Raw genomic sequence first — 17,295 nt, 5'->3', positions numbered from 1 at the left:
AGCTGAACTCGTACTTTGATACTTTTGATTTGGAATTTAGTTTCCTTGATGCTACTCCAGGCCATAGTGTAAACATGTGGAATGGAAAGGGGCTTGAACTGATCACTTTGCTCGTTTGCCTACTGATTTTGGGGGTGATATCAATATGTTCTGAGTTTGCTGTGTTAAGCTCCCTTCAGTTAGTTGTTTCAGTCTGTCATCTGTTCCTTTCTTGCTTTCTCTGGTTTAACTGAACTTGAAATACTGGGGTATGTTTCCTTTTCCCCTTTGATTTCTAGACAAAATGCTTTTTGTAAGTTGCAATTAAACTATGAAAAGTTCAATGCATTTTGAAGTTTGCTGTATTCTTTCTATGAAATTCTTGTCCTCTGACCACCTTCTCTTTTGGCCTCAGTACTTGACACTCCAGAGGAGCTTGAGAAGAAACGTATCTGCCGCATCATCACCCGAGATTTCCCTCAGTACTTTGCAGTGGTATCTCGGATCAAACAGGACAGCAACCTTATCGGACCTGAGGGAGGTGTGCTGAGTAGCACTGTTGTGCCGCAAGTGCAGGCAGTCTTCCCAGAAGGGGCTCTAACCAAACGAATTCGCGTGGGTCTCCAGGTACAGTGAAACAATTACAAGGGCTTGTTTTTTTTTTTTTTTTTTTAAGTGTAAAATCACCTTTTTTGAATGGAGAACCAGCATATTCCACTTATCATGTTGTATATTGTTGTCTACAATGCTTCTAGTAAAAATAATTTAAAAAGAAACAAAAAAATCCATGCAAAAGTCAAAGCAAGTGGTAAAGCTTTGGATATTCCAGTTCAGATTCCTGTCTGTTAACTGTCTATATGATCTTGGGAAAAGCACCTCATTTTGGTGCTGATGGTATTAGTGTAGGTCATAGAACAATTTCTTAAATACTTGTTACGAAAGGCATCAGCGAAGTACAAAGTGCTGTAATAACTAAGTCAAATATACAGATTATCAGCATGAAGTAAACCAGCTGAACAGTTCACTACTGAAAGAGGGGGAGTCTTTCCCCTACCACCATCCCCTCCTCCTGCTGCGTGCATCCACAGCTTACCTTGGCCAGGAGGCTGCGCTTGTTGAAATCCCCTGTGAATAGCTGAACAGCTTAATGAAATAGTTCACAGCTTGCTCTCAAGGGGGGGAAAAAAAAAAAAAAAAAAAAAAGGTGACAAGGGGAATCATTTGCTACTGGTTAAGTAAATTAATGCTATGGAGGGTCTGACAAGCACCAAGAAAGGGGATAGGAAGAGGAGGAAGGCATGGGAAAGTTGAAAAAGGGAGGTCTCCCCTTCTCACTTCTTTAGTCAGTTCTTTAGTCTGCAGAATTTCATGGGAAATTGTGCCATTTAGTGTCAAACCTAAGGGTTTCGTGGCAATATACAGACCCAGTTCTTTACATACTCATTAAACTGTTTTAAAGTAACTATTCAGTTATTGTCTTTTGCTTTGGAAAGGCTCAACCTATGCATACTGAACTTACAAAGAAGATTTTAGGCAACAAGGCTACCTTCAGTCCTATAGTCACACTGGAGCCCAGGAGAAGGAAGTTCCATAAACCCATCACGATGACAATTCCTGTCCCCAAAGCCTCCAGTGATGGGATCATGAACGGTTATGGAGGTGACACACCCACTTTAAGGTTACTATGCAGCATAACAGGTAGGATGCAAATACTAGAGCTTTTAATGTGCACCTTGAAACTGTCGGTCATTGTGGGCTGAATATATTAAACTGATTATATACATGAAAATCTTGGTGAAAACCTGACTGGGATGAGATGCTGCGAAAATAAACTACTTTCCAAACAATTACTTTCTAGCAGAAATAACATTTGTTGTTTGGACTAACAAGAGATGTGTAATATAATCATAGACTTTGGGTTTGGGTTTTTTTTTGGCATTTTCCTTACAGTTAGTTTCTTAAGAACCAACTTACCCTCTGCCTAGCAGAGTAAGTGTAGTACAAACATAATGTTGCAGTATGCTTTAGAGGAAAACATTGGAGTTAAACACTTTATACTTGTTATAACTCCAATGTGATTAGCATCTCATTCAGTCTCAGCTAAGAGGCAGAAATGAGCTGTGTGCATTTATTCTGTTCAGAATTTAGCATCTTTCTTAATTTTCAAACTGATTTCAGATACCAACCCAATGTAAGATGCATTACTCACTGTGATGTGTCGATGAGTTGTTCCTGTTGTAAAAGCAGGTGCTTTTACAATTTCTTGATACAAAGGTGTTGGGTAGCTGCTGAAATACCAGAAACATCTGATCAACAAAGAAGTGTTTGCATTTCCAAGAGAGTGAAACATTTATTTAAATAGAGAAGAATGGTCTCATCTATAAAAAGGAATTTGAGTAAGCTTCTTGAAGGGACAGTAAATCTGTGAGGATCCTCTAGAAAACTTTAAAAGGGAAATTGGTTCCAAGAATGTTTCACCAAAAGGAGAAAGGAGGCATTTCCTGAAAACTAGTATTCTTTTACAGATACAGCTTGGGGTTAAGGTTTGCATGAAGACCGTGCTGCATGGTCAAATGGGCATCTTAACAAGGCAGCTGTATATGACAGGAGGGACAGACACACATTCTGACAGCCCTGGTTACGCATAGTTTTTCCTTTAGTTCTTCATCTCTGTTTTATAAATACTTGTAACTGCTGTTAGAAATGAACACTTTTATTTCTGTTTTCTGTAACCTCAGTGTGATTTTAAGGTAACTGGAAACCAACCGGACATCCTTCACCAGAAGGTGAGGCAGGGACAGGTATTGAAGAACTCAAAGGCACAGCTGCAGGGTGACAGATTGTGCCCCTGTTTTCAGCTGCATGGGCCAGATAGGAAGCTGGCAATGTCTGTGACAGAGGGGTGGGACACTTGACAGACTGACAGCAATCCAGAAGGCTGCCTCTTGTACAGCATGATATGGAGGTGCACGTTTTAACTGCAAGATCTTCCAGGGACCGTGTCAGAGAGACATTGATTCATAGGTTTTCATTGCGGTGTGCAAAAGAAATTTCTTATCTATGTACATACTGGACCCAAATCTTTGAATTATTTGAAAAAGAAGTAGATTATAGAAATCATAAATTGTGGTGGTGGTCACTATTAGTAACATTATTATTGTTTCCCAAGTGTAACAATATAGGTTTAACTGTGCTCTATCTGGGCCAGTTTTGTTCCGCATATGTGTTTAGTCTAGAATGAACAAAAGTAATTTCTAATAAATTACATCCCTCCCCCCAGAATTCTAGCTTCTTTTAACATTGTTGGCACTGTGCTACAGGACTTAAAATTTGAAAACCATTTCAGCACTTTATTTTCTCAGGGTAGACCCATACAATCCTACTAGCATTAGTGGAAAAACATGGACCTAAGGAGAAGCCATGTCTGGGATTTTACCGGTTCAGAAGAATGTAAAATATTCCATAGAAGCATGAAAGTTACAGGCGTGCTTGGTTTTAATTTTTTTAAAAAATCTCTTATTTCAGGAGGAACCACCCCTGCCCAATGGGAAGACATCACTGGAACAACACCACTGACATTTGTTAATGAATGCGTTTCCTTCACAACAAACGTGTCTGCCAGGTACCTACACAACAAAACACGAGTTTTACACTGTCACCTTCAAGTGCATGTCTTTTTTCAACAAATTATTTACTTAAACTGTTTTAGTTTAGTTAGTAGAAGGAACATAGGTATTTTGTCTATGCTGTGAACCAACCGGTGAGGTATTTTTGGAAGCTCTGAGCCTCCCAGCCCAGACAGATGATGTACAAGAGCTGTAAGCACTACAGCCCTGACCAGTGGCGGAGAGAAATTGATGTTCTTGCCATTTTTATCTCGGCCATTAGTCCTTTTCAGTCAGCACCTGCTGTGAAACCAGAAATGAATGAATGACATACATACTTTTCTGAAATAGTAATCTGAGGGACAGTTCAATTTTCAGGTAGTTAGAAAAAACCTGGTTTTGCTTTGAATACCCCTTCTCTCCCAGATGCAGAAATATGCAAATTTCCATGGACACAAAAGTCCCTTATTTGGGTATCTCATTATACATCTTCTAAAAGCTGTTACTTCCAGAATATCCAACAAATAAAAAATCAAGTAGAAAGGCCTGTAGGTGTACCAAACTGTGATCTAGAAGAATCTATTCCAACCATCTGTTCTTGTGATGAGATTCAACTACTGTCTTTCTGAAAACAGAATTTAATCCTAAAAAAAAAAAAAGAAAAAAAAAGTATGCATTTTAGTTTGTATGTTGTGCATGATTTATATCACAGGAATGCTCAAAAATCTCCTTCTCTGTAATAGGAGATGCAGTCTATGACTTGGAAAGTATTAATTTCAGCATGTGTAGTCTAGCAAACAGTTACAAAAATCCTTGGATAGCTTGCCCATGAAAATCAATGAATTTCCCTCAGTGCAAACATTCAGTGTCCAGAGCAGTGATTATTATAGATTAGGTTTGCTATTTAATGAAATAATTTATTTAATGTTAAATGAGTTCAGGTTTTTCAGTCCAATCTAGAATATAACTTTTAAATTAGGCAAAACAAAATATTATTTCTCTATACTTTATCAGTTCAGAAATGGCTTTCTTCCTGTGAAGTCCGATGCAACAGCGCTTATGTACGTTTCTTTAACAGCAGTGACCACAAGAGGGAGACCTTGAAGCGTGGTTTAGCTTTCATCTGCTACCTCCGGTGTTCTGTATAAAAGGATAAATTAGAGGTTAATTTAAGAACCAGAGGTGGAGACTAGATGCAAAGTTTGAGAGGTCAAAGTCCCTAAAGCTGTGAAGTCCCCGCCAGGGCTACACATGAAATAAACAGTTTGCAGAACTGCATTCCATGTTGGTAGTGGATGTTTCCTAATCCCGATGATGACATTAAAACTGATTACTATTGCTAATGTTCTGTGATATAGGCGGGGTCCCATATAGAGATTTTAATAGGTTCTACCTTTTATTTTTAATCTAAATGGATTTTCAACAGACTACTTTAACTCAAGCATGTTTTTAAATGCTGTCAAAGTTAGAAAATGGGATTTTTCATGTATTTAGTCAGGGACTTAATTGCTTTCTTTGCTGAAGGACAAGCTAACTTAAATTTCTTCACTTCTGCCCCCGTCTAAAAGTGCATCTGCCCTTGTGCCCTGCTGAGAATCAGCTGATTCCTGTCTGCTATTCACAGTAATTTGTCTATGTCTAGTTAAACCATTAATGATGGAGCACTGTTTTCCCATTCATAAGACTAATTCTGTCCAAAATGAGCTTGGGAAAGAGGTATATTTGTCTAAAATGCATGTGAATTAAACTGCAGACTTTGAGGCATAGCTGTTTTCCATTTACTGAGCTGCAGCTTTTTAAAAAAATTATTATCTGTTTGGGCTTTTTAGCCCCTGGTGTATGACAGCAAATCATTTGAGCATATGGTGATTTCTCAGAGGATATAGCTTCTCCAGTTTGAGTCCAGCATAGCATAATTCTCCCACACATGAAAAGGAAAGTATCAGTATGCCAAGCCTTTATGTACCAAACATGCTTTCTCTCTTTCAAATGTCATCAGCCTGTTTTTTAACCAGTGTGTTTGTTAAATGTTCTAAAGATAAGCACAGCATGAAATTCGCTATTATTCAACTGCGGATGAGTAAGACCAGAGAAAACACACTTGAAAGGTATGCTTTGTAGGTTATAATACCATGTAATCTACAATAAATAGTAAGCCCCCCTGTACATTGTACCAGCTTTTGAGGTGTCTTTGACCTCTTCTGACTTCTGTCTCCATCCTACGGGTGTCAAACTCAAGCATGCTTTCCACCCACACAGTGAATTTTATTTAAAAGAAATGTCATCAGCTCCACAAACTAAATGAAGTGATATCTGAGAAAGAAGGCAATACATGCTACTCCTTGTAAAATGCTTGGTGTGTTTCTGCTGATACATTTTGAGGGTGGAAGTAAAATTATTTTAAGTGAGAGCTGGTATCCTTGCAAAATAATAATTCAGTTGTCTTGACAAAGATATAAGGAAATTCTGTAAATTTTTATTAACGGGCAATGCTGTTCTGCCTCGAATGGCCCAAAGAAAAGGTAGTGAACCTGTGGGTTTTAGGCAAGAGGAGGGTCGGTTTTGACACAAGAAGACCTGTGCTGGAAGCTGAAGTTCTAGACCTGAGTTGCAACATCCATGGTATGTCTTCAGTAATGGTGCACGTTTGGTAGGTTTTGAGGTGGTTTCTGCTGATGCAGACACACTAGCAATTCTTAGTAAGAGGCAAACATTCCTTTGTAATAATTGTGTTAGTGAAATCAGACAACTTACGACATTACCCTGTAAAAATTTTTCTCTGTCATGGTGGTACTTGAATGGGATAGCAGTGGCAGCTCCTGGCTTCACATCATGAGAGGAAGTAATTTATTCCAGCAGTATTTGCCTGTTGCTTTGAACATGTTTATGTTTGACTTCTGGCACATGTGTCACGGGAACCACTGGGGTAGAGGATTCAGTGTATACATTAGAAAGATGCTGTCAGTAAAACAGCCTGTTAGAAACCATGACGAAAAGGGAGTCAGTGGTGATCACAACCTCTGTGAAGGCAAGGGTAGTAGGAATCAGATGTCGACACATCTTCTCTCAGAGTCTTAGAATATGGCTCAGATGAAGAAATATATATGTATCACTGGTCTTCAATATGCATTACAAAAACTTATCACAAAATCAAAGTTAAAAAGCCCCTGACTAAATTCACATCAGAATAATTTCTGATTTTGCATGTAGTGGTAGTTACACAGTGGACAAAATAATTTACACTGACCTAAAGACCCTCAGATTTTTATATTGTATGTAAGGAATGTACTGCTAACCTTTTAAGCAAGGTGGTAGAAGAAAAACAGAGTTTTGGGCAAGGCAGCTTTATATTTCCACAACAGAGATAGAAGTCAGCTGTCAAAAAGAACCTGTCTCTCTCTAGAAGAAAGGCACATATTGCAGAGTTATGGTTAGTGGGAAACCAGAACTGTACGCTTCCAGTACACCCTTCTCTACTTATATTCTGCGTAGATATCAAATAATGACATGTGATAAACAAGAAGAAATTCAGAGATCTTCTGGGCAGCTCTAGAAGAATGGTGATAAGATCAATCACCATTTCAAACGTCATCAGAAGCTGCTGAAAGTGATGGAAAACAGAGACCACTGAGCTTATTCTAGAAGAGACTTATTTCTTGGTAAAGGGCACGAAACACTTGATCACATATTCTCCCTGAAAGGATTAAATTCAGATGAAAACAAAGTTTAGGCGTTAGCCAGATTTTCGATAGAAGAAAAATAATTTATTGGATACTGTGACGAATTTCCAGAATCTCTTGATTTTGGTAAGCCACAAGTAATTGTTTTAATATTATATTCAGAGAAGATAAGTAAGACTGTCTGCCACAGGACAAGTGAACTTCTTAAAGCCTTTAAAAGTCAGTCACATCATACCTGGAAGCAAATACGCTTCCAGCTGAGTGAGATCTTACCAGAAAGGCAAACAATGGCCTGGAATTTGTGCAGCAGGAGACTCTGTGAAAGGTTTGCATCTGGAATTTAGGAAAGTATGTCCTGGTCCAGATGCTTTCCCTGTTAATTTTGCTTCATGCTCCTAAATGCATAGGGGGTACCATGACCATTCTTAGGCTATTCTTCCCAAATGGTGACTAATTTTGTTTTACTTTATTCTGACTTGTCATATACAATTGGTGTGGTTACCAGCTAACGCTGCCAAGATGAGAAAACATTTCTTGCCTAAATCTTTCTGTGCTGATTATACAACTCTTCATTCTCTTTTACAGATTTTGGTTGATAGACTGTCGACAGACACAAGAATCTGTTACTTTTGCTTCCCAAGTGTACAGAGAGATTATCTGCGTCCCCTACATGGCCAAATTTGTGGTATTTGCCAAATCACATGATCCCATTGAAGCACGGTTACGATGTTTTTGCATGACAGATGACAAGGTGGATAAAACTCTAGAACAACAAGAAAACTTTGCTGAAGTTGCCAGAAGCAGGGATGTAGAGGTACCATACAACAATCTTAAAGTTTTCTCCATTTTCTAATGTATGTTTTTAAGCTAGTATTTTCTGCCTTCTATCTGCCACAAGTACTGAAAAATAACAGTGCCGACAAATACTGTCATGATGCATTATAATGCATCGTAAGATGTAAACTTCAGCTTTTGTCAGATGTAAAGGAAAGGTAGCTGCCAGACACGAGTGATGAAATCCTATTCCCAAGGGGCAGTTGCCAATCCCTTAGTCCACGGGGGCTGGTGGGAAGGTTACCCACACTCAGCTGACTGCACTTGGGTCTTCCTGGGCCAGCCTGCCGAGGTGGAAGGGAACTGTGGGCTTCACCCACAAGGAAATCCAATCAGCTGGTTATCAGAAGTTAAAGGAATGCCCTGTCTGACTGTGGTAATACTGTGGTTTTGCTTTCTCCATGGCATTATCAGCATTCAGATGGGACACCCAGTGTGTTCTAAGGGCAGTCCTCAGCAATTAAAAAAATTAGGTAGGAGGAACCTTAAGGTGGGTTCAAGGAGACAGTAAATACGGAAGTGGAGTCTGCACTCTCTGTTATGAGACTAAGGCTTAGAAAATCCATAGGACAAAACAGAATGGGAAGAATTTGGTTTCCCAAGATGCTTTTTTTATGGTGGGTCTGTTAAACAGTTATACTTAGGAACTGCACTGATTTTATGCTGGGAAATCGGGTAATAAAGTAAAGTTGGGGGTTACCATTTAGCCCAGCAGTTTCAGGTTCTTTGTTCTCCTTTTCCCTGGTGTCGGGGTCAGCATTTCTTTAATTCAGATTCAAAACTAGAGTAGCTACTGCCAACTAAGTATTATGAGATGGCTAATTATGCAAACAGGAGACATCACCCATGGCTTTTATTAAACAAAATGCAACAGGCTGTAGGAATTGTGTGTAGCTTGGCTGGGGTTTCAGGTGAACAACAAGATTAAAGCCACTCAACAGTGAGCTGAGAGGCAGCAGATAGATGTTGTAAATGGACTTTTTCCTGTTAGCTTACAACTAAGTTCTATGGATGCAGGCTAGCCCTAAATTCAATCCAGGTACCTCATAGTCAATTCTGTGGTGGTCTACAGTGATTACATAGTTTTAATTAGCTCTGTAGCAAACTGCCAAGAGGCATCTTGAATTTTTCACTTACTGACTTCCTCTTAGAGGAATGCCTGAGTAAAGATGAGTTTTGAGGATGGTGTTCTTTGCTGAATTGTTATGTTCCTGAGCCTGATACTAAGTGGGTGTTGCAAGAAAAGGGGAGATTGTCAAAGCCGAAAGGACAGGTAAATCTCAACTTCCAGTAACTCCATAAATGAGTATCATTCACCAAAAAGGCAGTCAACTTTATCACTTTTTGTCAGCATCTTTGCATACCAAGAAGTTAAACCAGCAGGTTTGATTAATATTCTGCTTTACAAAAAAAAAAAAAATAAATTACATCTATTGCTGAATGGGCAAAAGCTTTCCTATGGGGAATCCAGAAAGCTGCCTGCTAAATGTGTTTTTTCTGGCTTTTCTGTTAGCGTTCTCAGAAGGGATGAGAAATTGAAAGTGCTTTAACTTTAACTGCATGCAATGGTATACTCTTCTGCTCAGGATGGTCTCTTTTCTGTGAGAATCCCATCTTTAAAAGATTTGTGCTCACTGTTCCTAAAGCTCTGACGGGCATTTCTTGTGCAGAGCAGCTAAATAAAATATGAGCTTATAAAACTGAATGACAAGGCTGAACTTCTGGAAAGTAAGAATGAGATGTTAATGTACTGGCATTTTGAACATCTCCAAAACTGGCCAGCTGAGATTTGGCCATAAAATAGCAATCTGAAGATGCAGCTGGTATCATTCTATAGGGACTTCGGAGAGCCATTTACCTGAGGCCTGACTTTCAAAAGCTCTAGGCCTTTACAAATCTAGCTGAAATAAATAGAATCTACTGATAAACACTGTCTTTGCCTGCTGTAACAGACTGTTGCAAGTAGATTAAACACATAGGTAATCTGATGTAGAAAGTTTTTGCATTGGTAAAAAGGTCCTCTGCAACTTCATGTTATTCCCATGGCTTATTATCCTACCAGTCAAAACAAAGACTTTTGATTTGGTTGCTGAAAAAAATATTTCTTAGACTGTTATGATGAGGCCAGGTTAGCAAACTCTGTTAAAATAAAATAAGCCAATATAAAATTAAAATATAGATTGAGAATTTGCCCAGATTCCTGACACTGAATACTCATTTGGTCATTTATAGTGTCACACTATTGTTATTGAGTTAACAATGGATTCCATTTGGAATTTAATAACCTGAAATGTTTCCACAGATTTTAGATAACTGTACATAACAAATCTTGTAAATGCTGACAGGTCCTAGCGATTCAAGGAATTGATCAAAACTGCTGCAGAATTATGCTTAAGAAGAAATCCTAACCACCTCATTGTCATTAATTGCTGCTTTGCTTCTTTTTCATTTCCAATAGGTATTAGAAGGAAAACCCATCTATGTGGACTGCTTTGGCAATTTGGTGCCACTAACAAAGAGTGGGCAACATCATATATTCAGTTTCTTTGCCTTCAAAGAAAACAGACTTCCTTTGTTTGTTAAGGTACTGTCATAATATGTTCTATGGATTGTACTTTTGTTTTTTGTCTACTTCTGAGTTACAGTAGACTTAGTAGACTGAAGAACAGTTCCAAATCAATTTATGGTAATGGATTACATGTTGACTCGGTTGTCAAAACAACCAGTTGTGGCTACCTAAAATTTAGGAAGATTTTTCTGTAAATATAATTATCTGTGCCTATGTTCTTCTAGCCATGACTGTGTCCACAGCATTCTTTCAGACACCAAAATGGTACTTCTAGGAATCCCGTTCTCTACCTAATAATCTAAAGAGCTGATCGCATTTGATCCTGTTTGTTCTTCTGTATCATGGTTCAATACAGTGCAGGAAAAAAGTGCAGAAACTGCAAAAAAGTGTCATAAAACATTGTAGAATTGGCAGAAATCTATCAAATAATGGTATGTTGTACCCTACACTTGTAAATATGTATATGGCTGTAAATAGAGATAGACCTATTCTTCAACTAGTCATCCTCTCTTCAGTAGCAATGCAAAACTTCCTTGGGGGTACAGTAAGAAAAGCATGGCTCCTTTTTGGATCTTTTGGTTTTACCATAATTTTGAGAAAAAAGGAAAAAGGAAGTAATTAATTTTGGTAAATTCCCAACTGTAACCTAATGTTTTCCATGTAATGTCTATTACTGTACTATCCAATTTTAAAACTTTTATGTGAGTAGGAAATTTTGTAAAACAAAAGCCAAAACAAAAAATCTCCATTAATCCAAAATTAACTAATGCTGTAGCCCTAGCTATAGAGCCAAGACAAAACCACCATGGTCCACGGGGCTCATCTGCGTTGTTCATGAGATCTGCAGGGAGCAGGAAGTCACATAAAAAAGTGTCCTCGCTGTGATCACCAAGCCACCACCACCTTCTCTTCTGGAAAGGATATTTAGAGGGCTCTGCAAACCTCTTCCCACAAACTTTTCAGTGGGACATACCAACTGCAATGGAGTACATTATTGCCATTACAAAACAGTTTTAGAGAAATGCCTTATGACTGGAAGCCTCCAAAAAGTGGAGAAAATCAAAACCACTCCTTCATTGTGTTAAGTTTTCAGTATGCTGCTTGGTGATATTTAAACTCTCCCTCCTTTCTAGCAATATTTTGTAAGCTTGTTTTAATTTAGAACTTCACCTATGCCACCACCTACCTTTGGCTTTGTGGTTTTTCTTCCACCATGGCTTTTCCAAAATATGTTCAAAAACTTGTGTGTATTTGCATCTACGGTTTTCAACCTGATAAAGTTAGTACACGTGTATCTAACTGTATCATTTTATTGGTTCAGAAAGCTAAGAATGAGGTCATGCTTTCATCTGTGATACACATAATCCTCCTGACATAATGTACAAAAGCTAAAACTACATCACCAGCATCTTAAGTTCTAAGTGCTTACACTTGTTTCTGCTAACAACTGTGGAACATATATTTCTAAGATTCACTGCAAAATCTTGAAGAATGGCATGATGTAGTATTTTTTGTAGATAATAATGGCCACACCTATAAATATAGTCCAGCAAACTCTGTCATACTAAGACTAGTGTTTAATAATACATTTGAGAAAATGTTTTTCAAGAGAAGAAATTTTAAGTGTAATCTTCCACTGTTTTCAGCCACTCAGCCAGAAGACTAGTTAAAATCATATTTAATACTAAAATCTTGAGCAAAGAAAAAAATCCCTAACATAATCACCAGCATAAATACATATTCTTGTCATATGGGGGAAAATGGCTTAGTTCCTTTTGTCACCTAACACAAAGTGCATCTCTGTTATGACCATAAAGCTTGGGGAACAGTTTCAGTGAAAAATGGGTATTGCAAGTTATCCTAGAAGCCCAAACTTAATGGAATATCTCTTTTCTTTTAAGACTGTGATTACAGTGGTAGGACTGCCTGCTGTAAATAAGTTTCTAATGTGTAAGCCTATACATGCTTGTGTCTTTTCTTGCTTTGATACCCAAATGCATCCTTATCTACACTTACAAACAAGGGGGGGGGGGGAAAAAACCCACATCATTTTTGCCTACATGGACTTTTTCTCCCACATCTAGCCTCTTTCTGCTAAATAGTTTTGAGTGGCACAAGTAGATCATTTAGCAAAACAGCAAAAGAACAGATTATATGTCTGTATGTTTGCTCTACCAGGTGCGAGATACCACTCAGGAGCCCTGTGGACGATTGTCATTCATGAAGGAGCCAAAATCTACAAGAGGCCTTGTTCATCAAGCCATATGTAATTTAAACATCACTTTACCCATTTACACAAAGGTACTGTGAAATTATACTGATCTGCAGTCATGAGCATTATCATATAAACAAGAAATGAGTAGGAGGGCAAAATATCATTAGCGCTTTGTAGTCAGGTATTTTAAAGAATAATACATACCACCTAAGGGCTTTCAGTTTCTTGGGTTTGGTACTCTTAATGCCAGTGTTCAAAGATGAGTCCTCAGATGACAGAAGGGAGACAAAAATCCAGTTTGCATTAAATGGGTCCCGTAGTTTCATGTGGTGTTGTGCAAGACCTATGCTAATTCTTTCATACAGAAGTTTTACCCAGTTTCTGTTCATGGATGAGACAGAGCAGGGACTTGATGAGAACCTCTGGGTTCATTTTTTGTTTTACCAAATGCTTCCCACACTTTCTAACCATGCCTTGTGACACCTCTCTGGAGATGAAGCTTTGTTTCACAAAGTATAAGGATGTCTGTAGATCCTATGATGTTCTTAAGGTATGAAGTATAGAAAAACTGAAAATTTTTTGTAATTTTTTTCATTGGCCAATTTGAAAGTTCATGAGCTTTGCAATAGCATTTTTAGCTAACTGCCTTGTTTATCAACTGCCTTGTTTATCTGTGGTGATAGTGATAAACATGTAGCTCTAGAATTTGAAAAGTTTATAGCAGTGCCAAAGGTATTTTCTTAGATTAGATTTTAATATTACGTTGACATTTGACCCTGACTTTTCTTCCATCATCTGATCAAATCTTTCAAGAATCTATGAGTATGTCACATTGTGTAAATGGTCTTTCTTCAGAATATTGTTACAATAGTTATTAATGTACTTGGGGAAGAAAATAGCCCAATATCAAGGACAGAAAAAGGAGAGGTAAACTCTAGTATGAGTTAGTGTTTATAAATAAAAGACTGAGACCAGTTGAACGCTTGTAAATCATGGGAGTGCCCTTGATTTCTGTTTAAGTGAGATCAGATGTTAAGCAGCACTTGTTTCCTTAGAAAGAGTCAGTTTATTGCTCTTCTGTGGTAACTCAGATTTTTTACTGTCCTTGTCAAATTAGGAGCTGCATGCCTTTTAGGAATGTATTAAGCTGGCTGTTTGTCCAAAATCTTTCCTGTTGGTGTTCATTTTTTCTCAGCATTTACAGCATTTTTGTATAATTTAGAAACAATACATCTCAATGTATTTAAACTTTAAATGGGTAATGTTCTTAACTATTTAAAATATTTATTTGCACTAATTTATGGGTGTAAATGTATGTATATATTTTAAGTCTTGATACAAATAAGGATCACTGGAAGTCTTAACACCCAGAAGCAATTTTACTGTTTGTAATTTGCGTGATTCTGTAGCCTTTTGTGTTTTAAACTGACAGTTTAGTTGTGCTGCTTTTTGACCTAAGAAATGTACTGTGTTTTCTTCTTTTCTGTTAAATGTTGTCAGAAGTTATTTTTTCCTACTCTAGTCTTCTAAAAAAATTGCATTTTGCCTGCTCTGTTTTCCCCTTCTCTTTTTGCATGGCATTTTGGAACTGAAAGGAATCAGAATCAGATCAAGAACAAGAAGAGGAGGTAATGTTGCTTTAACAGCATGTTAATGCTTACGTGTACTACTAAAATACAACTAACAGATATAGCCTGGAAGATGAAATCTGTACTGAAACAGGCATATCTATCATTAGGTCAGTGCTACAAAAACAATGAAGAGGAGTGCACTTAAAAGGATCTTGCCCAGGCTCACTTTTGGAATTTACTGAGTTTAACCTTCCCTACATTAAGGTTTTACAGATTCAGATGCACTGATTGTGGAGATCTATAATAGTTCATTTTACTATCCAAACAGTTCCTTTGCTCCAGAATAAGCCATACAAGTGTACTTCTTTAACCTTTATTCCCTGCAGCACAAACCAAGGGATATGGGACTGGTTTTTCTGATGCTGAGAACCATCCTGCATCCTAAAAATAACACAGTGTTGCTACTGGACTTGTCTGAAGTATTCAGATCATTGACATAGTATACCTTTTATTACTACCCCTAAGCATGGTCTGAATATGCTTCTTCTAGTTAGTGGTGGTGGGTAGGGGGGAACAGAGGCAGAGGAACAGACCTAAAGACAACAATTACTTCCATCAGCGAGTTCCCCACTGTTGCGGGGAGTCTGTGACCAGTCTCAATTGAAGGCACTACCTGTACGTACCTGGAAGGGCTGCAATTCACAAATATTTTCCATTTATAACATCCACTAGACTGGATCGTAGAGATTTTTGAGTTGTATTACCTAAGTCTAGTACAGAATCAGTGTTAACCCAGAAGTTAAAAGTAAGTTTGCTCCAAGTAAAAGGTGTAGAGTTTAACATAAACTGAATTGCATCTTCATGGAGAAATGTGGCCAACTCCCCACTACATTCCCAGCCCCGTTCTGGCATTTACAGATGTTTAAGGTCAGACCCCTACATGAATAAGTAACGTTAGAAAAGCATCCTCACATTTTGATGATGTTCAGCTGTTGGAAACAAGTAAGAGTGCCAGAACTGTGAGAACAGCCTGCTCCCCAAAGATGATGGACATCTTTTCCATGAACTGCAAAACAGAGTTCAGAAGTCTCATTGCACGGATTGCAGTTCCCTATTATCATTGCAGAAATATATACCACTCCTATTTCAGCGCTGAAATACAGGCACTGTTCAAGTGAAAACATGGCCAAAGTTTTTCAGCTAATTCCCACTATATTCATTCAGAAAGTAACATTTCTTACCAGGTGATCATTCAATTTTGTACCAAAAGCATGAAACTAATTCTTTTAGCCTCTATAATGCTCTTTATGCTTTCCCATGGAAGTTCCCAAAAGTTGTTTTTAACAAATCTACACTCTGTAAAATCAGTGGAAAATTATTTTCTGAACACTGATGATTTTTTATGTAAGAAATGGAAGCACAAAAAGACAAGCTCATTAGTGGCCAAAACCACCTTCCACTTGAAGTTCTTTTTTTTTTTTTTTTTTTTTATTCATTTTTATGTTAATAATTAGTATGCTGACATAGTTCCAGACTGATTTGGAGGAACTTAAAATTAAAAGGGGAATTAAAGCATTCTAGGGATCCTAGGTTACCATGTAGGGCAATCTCAGCATCAGAGAAATTCATACTATTATGGATCCCTAATACACACTGCTAAGTGTGAAATTTAATGATGTCACCTAAATGATTGCAAGGCATACAGGAATATGTAAACGCTGCCAGTGATTTACTTGTATTCATGTTCAATTTATGGAAAAGCAAGAATGAGTAGCATCTTAACTGAGACAATATATTGCATTTATATTTATAAAGACTACTTTTAAACAAGTAAAACCTTTTCAACACTCACTAAAGAAACTATCGTGAGGGCTTTAACATACAATACACTGTGTATCAGCAGTACCGCATAGCTGATTTTCATTCTTCACAGTCATCCTGTTTGTGTAGAAAATTAAATGTTTAGTGCTACTTCTAAGTCTGTACACTTTTGCATATCTAAATTTACACAACCAAATTTGTGGGGTTTTTTTTTTTGCTTACGTGGTCAAATGACTGAAAACGGAAAAAAAAAAAAAATCAAACCAGAAGGCAATTTCAAAAACGTGCTCCTTGAATTTTCACAGTCTGACGCTGCATATTTTTTTTTAATGTTTTTTGGGCAAGGACTATTGTTTTCTTTTGAGTAACAATAAAATTGTATGGCTTTTTCAATTGATACCCAAATACACTCTGAAAAAATCAAAAAGATGGCCTCTGAGGGCCATCACTGCTCCCACTTAGAGGTATCAATAACTATTAGTAGCATCAAATCCTAGTTCTTACCTTAGGCAGTAGCAAGTCTGCATCCATTTCTGCACTTGCTTTTCATCACCACAAAGTACAGAGGCAAAAGTGCACAATCTCAGAATGGCTATGGCCAATGAAACTATGTTGTAGCAAGGGTACTAGTTGCCATCCAGATGGGACATACGCTTTCAGATGACTGTATTGGACTTTCTTCTATTAGATGGGAAGAAGTAAATGAAGAACAATGCAATGACATACCCAGTAATAAAAAAGCCTGCATCCTCTATACTGCTTGTTGCATTTAAAGAAAATACATTGCAACATTTTGCATCTACTGTTGACTATAGCAAAGTAACCATTTTTCTGTTATTAGAAATACTAAATAAACAAAGCCATGTTTTTACCATTATTTTAAATACATTCTTGGTTCCATTTAAATCAATGAATCTGTATGTCTCCATACATCTAGTGGATTTGACTCGATCTTCGCTAGTGACTTCATACATATTGATTATATCTGAATTTTTAAAATTTACTCCTTTTTTCTCTTCCA

At 37.6% G+C, this 17,295-nt stretch overlaps 1 protein-coding gene and 1 long non-coding RNA gene across 40 annotated transcripts in view; one reads left to right on the top strand and one right to left on the bottom strand.

The window, feature by feature from the left end:
• The window catches only part of ANK2 (ankyrin 2), a 395,080-nt gene that overhangs the window by 349,593 nt on the left and 28,192 nt on the right, over positions 1 to 17,295 (top strand). For 33 of the 39 annotated variants that reach the window (XM_080373623.1, XM_080373646.1, XM_080373648.1 and 30 more), the window contains 7 exons: positions 395 to 606; positions 1,473 to 1,677; positions 3,505 to 3,601; positions 7,850 to 8,078; positions 10,557 to 10,682; positions 12,846 to 12,968; positions 14,478 to 14,510. In XM_080373623.1, coding sequence (XP_080229749.1) covers positions 395 to 606; positions 1,473 to 1,677; positions 3,505 to 3,601; positions 7,850 to 8,078; positions 10,557 to 10,682; positions 12,846 to 12,968; positions 14,478 to 14,510 — 1,025 coding nt within the window. The remainder of the gene's footprint in view (positions 1 to 394; positions 607 to 1,472; positions 1,678 to 3,504; positions 3,602 to 7,849; positions 8,079 to 10,556; positions 10,683 to 12,845; positions 12,969 to 14,477; positions 14,511 to 17,295) is intronic. The other 6 variants (XM_080373649.1, XM_080373619.1, XM_080373651.1 and 3 more) reach the window with 1 other exon arrangement.
• LOC308058221 lies at positions 616 to 17,290 on the bottom strand. Its single transcript, XR_013925729.1, has 5 exons — positions 16,779 to 17,290; positions 15,426 to 15,519; positions 3,738 to 4,724; positions 2,189 to 2,264; positions 616 to 1,148 (listed from the first exon to the last, which is right to left on the bottom strand). It is a non-coding gene; the product is annotated as an uncharacterized lncRNA (long non-coding RNA).

This window comes from Falco punctatus (genome assembly GCF_963210335.1).
Source record: "Falco punctatus genome assembly, chromosome: 1".
In the NCBI taxonomy this organism is placed as follows: domain Eukaryota; kingdom Metazoa; phylum Chordata; class Aves; order Falconiformes; family Falconidae; genus Falco; species Falco punctatus.
This window is presented reverse-complemented; position numbering and strand designations above follow the sequence as displayed.